The 10,661-nt window shown below is 38.2% G+C and overlaps 1 protein-coding gene across 11 annotated transcripts in view; it reads right to left on the bottom strand.

The window, feature by feature from the left end:
• Positions 1–1,020: 1,020 nt before the first annotated feature.
• The window catches only part of LOC100746295 (forkhead box protein P1), a 53,712-nt gene continuing 44,071 nt past the window's right edge, over positions 1,021–10,661 (bottom strand). For 5 of the 11 annotated variants that reach the window (XM_033319547.1, XM_033319550.1, XM_033319554.1 and 2 more), the window contains 4 exons: positions 10,277–10,452; positions 7,257–7,332; positions 6,993–7,105; positions 1,021–6,047 (listed from right to left, as the gene is read on the bottom strand). In XM_033319547.1, coding sequence (XP_033175438.1) covers positions 5,798–6,047; positions 6,993–7,105; positions 7,257–7,332; positions 10,277–10,452 — 615 coding nt within the window. In that variant the 3' untranslated portion in view covers positions 1,021–5,797. The remainder of the gene's footprint in view (positions 6,048–6,992; positions 7,106–7,256; positions 7,333–10,276; positions 10,453–10,661) is intronic. The other 6 variants (XM_033319551.1, XM_033319553.1, XM_024365973.2 and 3 more) reach the window with 3 other exon arrangements.

Raw genomic sequence — 10,661 nt, 5'->3', positions numbered from 1 at the left:
TCTTTAATAGTTTTTTGCATATTTTACTTTACTTTATGCTATGTTGATATGTTATACATTATCTCATACCTTATTATGATATGATATTGACCAAAGTTAAAAAAGACTTCTCTTTGCCAGTACCGACGAGAATGAAGTGGATCGATGTTACCAGCAGAGGGCAACATAAATCAACAGATGGTAACAAATTTACCGAGAAATAAAAAAGATAAAAATATTTTTATTGTAATGAAATATGATAATATTATGATAATATTAACAAGTGATTTGAATTTCATAATCATAAATTAACATACAGTAATAAATAACGTCAGCTCGTTTAAAGAAACTTATGCGAAGAAACTGACTGAAAGGAGATTACAATATTTGACGAAAGAATTTATCGGATTACTAATTGTTTGCAATTCTTTTATTTAAATATGACAAACAAGGAATTCGGAAACAAACAGTTTAGACAGCTTTGGATCCTCATGTTCACGAATTGCTGTTTTATTAAGTATGTATATTCCTTTCAAGACGATTCTATTAGATAAAGACTTAATTCTAAAGCTTAATTCGAGCTAGAAAATGCGATTTCTTAAGTGTTCTATTTACAGTATGATATAAGTCCTTCTGTGATCTAAACACATATAATCGTAGACACATTAATTTACGTGTATAAATCTTGACGTACCTAACAAGATCATATCTTTCTTTTTCCCTTTGTAAGCATATACAAACGATGTCAGTCTTATACAAAGAAAGTACAGTGAAAATGATAACTCTCGTTACTTACAATTACAACTACTTATAAATCGATAAATTGCTATCTCGCTACCTTTTTTTATTGAAAAAAAAGGTCGATGAAACAGTTCAGAGATTGGTTTTCTTTTAGTAACACATTTAATTTCTCGGTAAAATCGGTACATTTTTACAAGGCAACTTATTATACAATACTTAATAAAATAAATCCAGACAGATAGGGTTTCCTAGAAATTTTCAAATGAGCTAAAGAGCACGGATCTTTGCAAATTTCTTTTTTTTTTTTTTTATAAAGAACTTCCTCGTTTTTCATACGGCACAGGATAATACTGAACAATTCGAAAAATCGTTCGAGGAACAAGAAAGTTCTAAACTCGAACGCGTTTCCTGTATACGTCGTTTTTTCATACTTTTTCCACTTTTTCTTCTTCTATTAAAAAATAGATTTTTCTTCGCATGTCCCAATGATCCAAGTAATTTCCATTCGGCCATGTGTTTTTCGCGGAAATTTTAAGTGAACACACGCAATGGGGAACACTTTATAAAACAATAATTTCAATTCGCGAATTGATTTTTTGTAGAAAATAGCGATACCGTATTCTTTTTTTTCTTTATATAACTACTATATAAAGCGTTCGAATCTATACGAAAGAAACATTCAGCGAACGAAAATATCGATTCAGCACTGTTCACTCGATACCTTTAATTTGATATGATCGCGCTGGTTCGTCATTACTTCGTAACACAACGAACGCGACGTAAGATTCATCTTTTTCATTCATCGACGTAATAAAAAAACAAAGAAATATAAATCGCTAGGCGAAGTATTATCTGGCCGATAAAATGTGAAGATTTCGATGAACCAGTGAATATAGTAACGCTAAATCCCGTCATTCCTACGCCCGTACAAAAAAATTCGAACATTCGTTAATTCATTTTACTTTACAGACCTATTCGAAATATACAACAAACATAACAGGGAACGTTTAAACATGTACAATATAGAATTATTCGCAAGGTAACAGCGGCTACTATACATGAAAAAAGAAACATTCGTGAAATGAAATAATCACGATCTTCGTGCTACGTGAATCGACTTTAAATAACTTCGTATCTATACGAAATCGATCGATCAAACGTCCTCCATCTTTTCATAAATTTTCTTTGTTCTTTTCTTTTTTTTTCTCTCTCTCCTTTTATTTCGCTTGCCCATTCATCTTTTATTCGCGACACGACCAATCGTGATACGATAAAACGAGAAAGTGTCTTCTGTTCGAGCTGCCAGCTCGTGAGAATCAACGGTCGTCGTTTTTTCTTTGTTTTTCACTTTTCTTTCTTTTCTTCGGAAATTCGTGACTTTAAAAATAAAAATTAAATGCAGCCGGGAGATACGCGCAACGCATTGTACGTGTGTATAGTGTGTCGTGTTCCTTCGTGTGTGTATTTATAATTATATTTATATTTATATATATAGACTTTTATATAGCACACTATCGATAAACTCATTCATTCGCAGAGTGACGCAATATTCGCAAATCCCTAATGCCTCGACAAAGTTCCATTTTTCTTCCAACTATTTACAGGAGAGTCTTTCTATGTTATATCGTGTCCTTAAATCCATTATACACAATACATGTAGTCTTAGATTAGTAATAGTAGCATTACGTGAAAGCGAGCCCAAAACGGCACCGGTCATACGCGATACATTTCACTTTCTCCATGAACACTTTTCTCTTATAAACGTCTTTTCTTTTTCACTGTTTCCCTATTACATTTTCTCTTATTTTTCACTAACGTCTTCGTTTTCTTTGGCATCCAATGTTCGATGACGCACGCGACAACTACACACACTCGCATACACGCTCGTTCCACGCTTGATCCCTTTCTCTCTCTAATCAGAATGTCTGATCACTCGCGAACGAGAGTTACGGATGTCGAAAGATGATGGATCCGGATTAGAATAGAAAATCGAAGGATGTCTCGTACAGGGGAATTATTATGAAATAATACGCGTGGGCGAAACTTAACTTTGTCCTAAAAGCTAACTATGTTACATGAGGAATGGACAGAGTATCTAACACGCAGGAATGAACGAATCAACAAATTGCAAAGAAAAAAAAAAAAAAGAAAAAAAGAAAAGAAGAAAAAAGAAACTATAATCGCGACTACTGTGTCTCGTTTAATTTCCAGATAATCGAGCGACACGATCGATGCGTTTGAAATAAATTGAACGAATTTTATTCCGAGCTAATAAAAAATTCACACGATGCTTCTCGCCGTGCTAATATTACTAATTAGAGTCGATCTAATATGGACGTCTCGAGATTAATATCTTTCTAACGGAAATAAAACGGTAAAGATATCAGAAAGACAATATCGATCGATAGGATTCTTACGATTACTGTCGCTCGATAAATGCTGACAACGATCGAACCCCCCCCCCCCCCCCCCCCCCCTCCCATCCCTATTTTTTTCTCGCGATTCTTCGTCACTGACACGCTAAACACAAATCGCCACAGCGACTCAGGAAGAGTCTCTTACGTCGAGCAATTAATACCCTGACAATGTAACGGATCCCCGATTCTTCTAAACCTATCTACACGTTCCCGGGAACGAATTAATTTACAAAAATATTACAAACAAACGTATAGACCATCTGTGTATATATGGCTACAGGTCGAACGGAATAATATCACACACACGATCGTCTCCCGGTCGCTGCAGCGCGATTAAAAACGGCACGCACGATTTTTACATACATTTAGTGGCGTCAACGACCATTGAAATAATAAATTAGATTCGATAGCAGGCGACTCGCCAACGAGTTGCCTTCGGCAAAAATTTCTTTTCGTACCGACCTGAGCACGCTTTCGTTTAAACTTCCGTGTTTATGTATATGTATATGCGCGTGTGTGTTTGTGAGTGTGAACGTGTATGTATCCAGGGGCTCGAAGATCGACGAGTAACGGCCCCCCAAACATTTATTTTCCTCGTTCTTTCGATTTTTGGACGCGACAGTTACCGTCCAGGAAAATTGGACGCAGTCCCATTTCCTAAAAATTCGGAACCGAGCATGATTACGCGGGTTTAAGGAAAGGTTCAGGTTCAATGAGGGTTTGTCTCAAGGATCTGTTGGATAGAAAACGGAGAACAGGGCCATCGACATCTAATTTCCTTATAATTTCCGAGATACGTATACGTATTAATATATGTATATGTATATGCATACATGGTAATTTAATTTATTTATAAGTGCGTCCACACACGGCATCCGCTTTCTTCATTTTTTTTGCTTTTTTTTTTATTATTATTATCCCATCATTTTTCGTTTGCCCCCTCGATCGTCCTCGATCTCGTTTACTAAACTTTCTTCATCGCTCGATCGATTCTTTTATTTAATTTATTTTATTTTCAGTCACTCGTTATTTATCCCTTGGAAGGTCCGAACGATGAAATATCTAATGGGTAAAATGATGAAAATCGTTAGCACGAGCGTGTACGTTCTATCTCGACGTCTATGATCGTCGATTGTTTACGACACTACTTACATTTAATTTCCCCTAAACTATACAGTGATTAGCAACAGAGCAGCGAACGAGTACGCCGGGATCGCGGCCGTGTTTCATACTCGGCACACATTTTTCTTAAGCTTAGGTTGTCTGATATAAGGGAAAGTACCTTTTCCTTTAGAATCACGTCGGAGGACTTTTGATACTCGCGAAATTCCTAATTTACCACGAACGATATATTTAAGACTAAAGTGTCAGTCACTCCCGCGCGTACCCAGAACACTGCTATCACCACAGCTTCGTTATTTATTCCTTAAACTTAATTCCAGCCTTCTCTATCTGTTCGCCATTCTTATTATTATCTTTGAGACGTTCTGCGTGTTCCATTCAACGCGTCTTTTTTTTCTTCTTTTTTGTTTTTTTTTTTTTTTTTCTAACAGTTCATGTAAGAAATTTCGACTAAGTCAAACGTGATTTCTCCCATAAAGAGTAGATCTTTACGTGATCTGTCTTTTTAATTTTAAAATTAATTTTTATTCGATCAGGATGGATCTACTATATCTTCGAATTGGTCCAAAAAATAGATAGACGCGATTAGTACACGCAGAAACGCAGTCGTACACGTAGGCACCGGCGCGATAACGAAAGTAGGAAACGGGCGAGGACTACTCGGGGACTATAGATAGCACTGTCTTCCCTCTTTTCTTTTTCTCGTGTGTTCGTTACAGAATTATCGATTAACATTATCCGCCGAGACGCTACGAGCGAGATCGCGGATGCAATTCGTTTCTTTTCGCCCTTATTCGGTTTACAGGCTAATGCAATGTACACGAAGGAGAAAGAGAGAGAGAGAGAGAGAGAGAGAGAGAGAGAGAGAGAGAGAGAGAGTGTTATATGTATATGTATATATATTTTATATATATATATATATATGTATATAGAGATATATACGCGGTTCCGAAATGAAACGGAATTGAAGAACAGAAAATACAATCGTTGTTCGCAATTGCTTGAGTAAGGATATGGATCGAATGATCGCGCCGCCTATATCACGATATTCGCCGATTCTCGTTTCGACGTTTCGTCGCGATCGATCACGCACACAGTAGTAGTACGTTTCATATTTTTTAATTTTTTTATTCTTTCTTCCTCTTTTGCCTTTACCTTTAAAGGGCCGCTCGATAAAACGTATCACGGCCTTGGATATGATAAATGGGGATTCTCTTACGAAGGAGGAGTGGAGGGCTGGGTGGTCCTAGGGGCCTTCATCGTCTTCTTCGGAGTCTTTCTCTTCTTCTTCTTCTTCTTCTTCTTCATCTTCGTCAATTTTTTCTTCTTCTTCACTTCTTCGTACACCTTCCTTTTTCCCTCTTCGTTCATCTTACATATTATTATTATTATTAATATTATTATTATTATTCGCGCCTCTGGCTTCCCTGGTCTTGGCCATCGATCGACGAGGAACAGAAGCTACTTCTTCTCGTTCTTCCATCACGATCGTACTTCGACGCGACAGCTCGAACCTATTCGTTCCTCGAGGAACGATACTACGCCTCGATCTGATCTTCCGGGGTCATTATGTCGGGCGCCATCGACAGGTCCTCGGCCATGTCTTCGTCCTGTCCTGAATCGTGCCCGTGACTCTCGGGATACTCCCTCTCGTCCACCTGATCCTCTTCACCCTCTTGCTCCGTCGGCGCGTCAACCAGCTCTCGTTTTATTAATCTCGTGAGCTTGCCCCCCTCCGGGCTCTGGCCCTCCTGCTTTATGTGCACGGCTGGTTCATCCAACGGTGACCTGTCGATTTTGCGGAGAAACTGCTCGGTTACGTGTGCCGACACCATCTTCTTCGGGACGCTATCTTTTTTGGATGCTGTCTTTTTGGTTAACAGGATCAGGTTTGGGTTTTTTTCATCTTCGGCTTTTTTCGTTAACGCGATTGGATGAGATGTTTTTCGGCTGTTTGGTATTACGAAGGTTCGAGTAACGCGTTAGAAAGGAGATTTAGAAGATAGTTAGTAGGCAAATAATTGGTTAAAATGGAATTACGTTGATTACGTGTCTTATGAGACTTAGATGCTTTTACGAGCCAGAGCGATATTACCAATATGATGAAGAATGTCAAGTACAGAAGTTACCAATACTCATACGTCTCTTTTTAATTGAAACGTTCTATCTACCAAATCGAAGAAAATCAATTCTTGAACCACCTTTGGTTTTCCTTATTCGATTAAAAATCTTTAGGGACAATTTCGTAACCGTGATAATGTATAGTACTGTATGTGGTACACGTAAGGACGTATATATGTGAAAATCAATTTTGAATTTTCTTTTCTCCACTGTGATATGTGTTGAGCGAGAAGTTACAAAATTCCACGAGTACGAGTATTGCAATTGCAAAATGAAATTTATCTAACCAGGTTCGATATCGCGCATATTAACGCCTCGTTGACTTACTAAACCATAAATAATTGATTTTCAGCGAAATTGGTATCTATTTTCCATTATTAATAATCGAGAAGAAACCTTTTATTTCTTTTACCCAAGAAAGACATTAGTAGCTACTGATATCGTAAGACAAAATTATCCTGTGTTCTTAAGACTTTGTCATGGATATCTTGTCCAAAAATTCGCAAATATTCAGTCATTTATGAACGATAATTTAGAAGGATCGGAGTAGAAATAGTGATTCGGCATGTTGGAAAGAGGAACGTAAACTTTGCACGTTAAAGACTCACTCACATTAGATCGTTATGGGCTAACACGTGCTCCTTATCGGGACTCGTTGTCGTCGACGTGCACATCGAATTGTTTAGAAATCCCATATTAGAGTCCCCGAGTGCCGCCTGGAAATACTCAAATTGCATTAGATGGTTAGTCACGAATATTCCGTTCCTTTACCTAATCGTCGAAACTACGAAAGATACGTTATGTCATGTATTGAATTCAATTAATCCACGTTAATTTAACGAAAAAAGGAATTGCTAGTATTTTTTAGACAGTTACCTGGAGATTGGCATTTAATGCGTCACCGTACATTGTCGGGCTGTGCGTCAGGGTTGGACTTTTTGACGGGACACCCCTACATATCGAGAGAGAAAATTTCTATTAGTAATCGTCGAGATTCGCCTATCGATTGTTTCCTGAAATAGAAACGCGTGTATATAAGCACGTTTTTCTTAAATATATATATATTTTTTTTTTATTAAAGTTTGTGTCGATGTATACGGGTGGAATAAATTTCTTTTCTCGAGAATTTAAAGGTTTCAGGTCAAGGGGTAAGGGTACGGGGATACGGGGAGGGTAAAGATAGAGCTTGTGTGTACAATGTGTGCACGTGTGATCGAGTTTCAATATGTAAAGGTATAATAGAAAGAGAAAGAGAAATAGAGAAAATGGAAAGTGAGAAAGAGAGAAGTATAATATGAAAAAATGTACACACGTATATATAATATATAGTAAAAATGTGATAAAAAAAGAATGGAAAAGAGAGTTCGAAAACCCTTACCTATTTACCGGTTACGTTCCTCACTCGTCCAACGATCAGCTCGGTTGAGATTGAGCGAGGTTAAGATAAAAAATATAGAGGAAAATTGTGAAAAATTGCGCTCCCGTTTCGTTATATCATATATAACCTTTGCTCTAATTAGAAATAAATTATACATCGACTTTTTTATCGTACGAAACGACGTCGTTTGCTTGTAAACGGCTCTCAGGCTTACCTGTGCTTACCCTTTTATAGTTTCCACCGAAATCCTTTGTGAAAGTTCAGGCATCGAGTGCCGACCGAGAAACATGATACTTTTTCCAAACGACGAATGTCGAATGAAAAAAGTAGGCTTTCTCTTGCAAACGATAAAGCGATAAAAAAATATATTCCAAGTGGATTCGACAGATATCACGTTTATTCGAAGTTGAAGCACGATGTGACGATTGCAAGAGAGATTGGTTGCATGCGAAGAAAAATATAGAAAGAATCAAAAGAATGCCTAGAGCCGTTTATCAAGTGACCAAGAGCGCAGTAAGTAAAGAGAAGAAAGTTGTAGTAGTAGAGTAGAGTGAAAGAGAAGAAAGAAGTAATATAGTAGTAGTAGAGAGGAAAAGTTGGAAGTGTGTAAGAGAGTATATAAAAAAAGAGAAATAGAAAATACGTTAAAAAATGTTTAAAAAGATGATGATTAAAATAGTAGAGAAAAATTACCGGAAGTTGCAAAGTTAGTACGTTAACGGTGAGGTACCTTGAGTTAGAAGAGAGTGGTCGTAGCGATGAATGGAGAATTCCGTATCATCCGAGATATCTCTTTTTTTTTGCAGTTTGTGACGCTTAATTTACACAATTTACACATGCGCGAGTAGCCCTGACACACATTATCAGTCACACCGAACACCATTCTCACGTTGAAAAAGCGTTCTAAAGGCGGAACAGAAATAGAGAAAACGGTGAACGCCGTAACAGAGATAGAGAGACAGAGGCATTAAAAAATAAACTAAACACATACTTCAACAACGCCTCCTCTCATTAAACGCTAATTAAAAAAGAAAATGACGCAAAAGCGCTTCACCTTCCCTTTACGAACTCTATCGTCAACTTATTTGCGCTATCTATTACTACGCTACAGCCTGTTTCTTTGAAAATAGCGAAACACGAAAAGAAAAAAGAACAGAAAAAAAAGGAAGAAGTAGAAGAAAAAACCCAAAACGATACAACAAACGCTTCGTTCACGCACGGTCGTTGCGAACGAACGAAACAAAAAAAGGAAAAAAAATGAAAGGAAATTAATGGCGATGCCGTATCGTAAACCAGCTTGTACAGCGAAACAGAGGGAGAAAAATCTGAAAATGAAGGGTAACGAAACGTTTATCCACGCAAACACTTTCACATTCTCCCAAGACACTGCAAACGCCACTACGTAAGCACCATACAATTATAAGCACAGTGTTTTTTTTTTTATCAGTGGTAAGGATAGTCTTACGGGGGATTCTTTTTCTTTTTTCTGTATTTTTTCTTATTCTTTTTTTTTTTGGTTTTAATTCTTATGGGAACGAATATTAGGATCCTTGATTATCCATGCGAGCAACCACTAAACACATCAGAGATCCTGCAGCACGGACCAATCGTCCTGTGGCTGGGCTCCTGCAGGATCGTCCAGGATTTAAGCTCTCTCGGGTGTGCTAGAGCCTCGGGCTACGGTACTAGTGAGACGTATACGGGGATGTACTATATGAGGGCTGTTTTGGACGTCACAAGCAGAGGTGCGCAGATTTAAACGTTAACAAGCACCAGCTGTAAATTTTAATTGGACGAAAGCTTGCCTGCCCCCTTGCGTTTACATTGGACGCAACCGACATTCCTTCCTCTTTTTCATTCGTTCCAAATTACCCAAGAAGGTTACATTACGCGTTAATAAAACATTCTTGTTCCAGTCTATGGCACATTGCGCACCTCTGATGAAGATCAAGGATGGTTTGAACGGGTACTACTTATCCTTAGGTTTTTGAGGAGACGGATTTCTAAGGGCGTTCGAGGCAGGCATGATGCGGAATTCGTTTCCTAAGGATTGGATAAACTGCTTACAGCCACTCCCTGCTGCCTTGGAAGTCATTTTCCAACGAGTTATATTCGAAATTCCAATGTAGAGGATTGCACGAAGAGCGCGGTAACTGCTAAGTAAGTAGAATGAGCCGCTTTGCGTCAGACACGACGTATAATTTATTCACGAACGATATACTTTCCTATAATTCTAGTTTCACGCGAATAACTTCCAACGTTATTAAAGTAGAAATGAATCTTTTGTTTCTTATTTTTTTTTTATTGTGTAACAGATAATAGAAGATAACGTGAATGGTCGTTTGATTGGCGATTGAACGACAAAGGCAGCAGGTTCGAGAGGGCGTTTAGTGGTTCGTTCATGTAGGCAACGACCAAGCGAAAACGTCCCGGTCGCCGCGTTACAAGAGAATACCGCGGTAAGGTCAGAACGTCGCGCCAGCCAGCCAGCAGAATTCTAAAAAGTGGTAGTGCTTACTGTGCGGAGAGGTGGGGTGGAGTGGGTGATGGGGTTGGGTCATATTTCCTGGGGCGGCCGCGGGACAGATGCCGCCGCTTTACGAACTCGGCGTCGTCCACCATCCAGAATGACCCGAAGTCGTCCTCATAGCGCACAAAACACTTGTGCAATGATAGATTGGTGCGGATCGCGTTCTGTATACACAGACAAGACCACCAAGAAATAGAGAAAAAGAGAGTAAAAAAGATAAAGGTTGTTTCTGCTTGTTGCTGTTGAAACTTATTTCGTTTGGTTTTTGGTTACGTTTCCTTCCCTTTCTAGCTTCTACTTTTTTTTCGTTTCGATTTTCCTTTTGTCTTTCGTTTTTCCTTTTTTTTTTTTTTTTTTTTTCTTTTTTTTTTTT

Source organism: Bombus impatiens, unplaced genomic scaffold (assembly GCF_000188095.3).
Source record: "Bombus impatiens unplaced genomic scaffold, BIMP_2.2 scf_0166, whole genome shotgun sequence".
Taxonomy (NCBI): Eukaryota; Metazoa; Arthropoda; class Insecta; order Hymenoptera; family Apidae; genus Bombus; species Bombus impatiens.
This window is presented reverse-complemented; position numbering and strand designations above follow the sequence as displayed.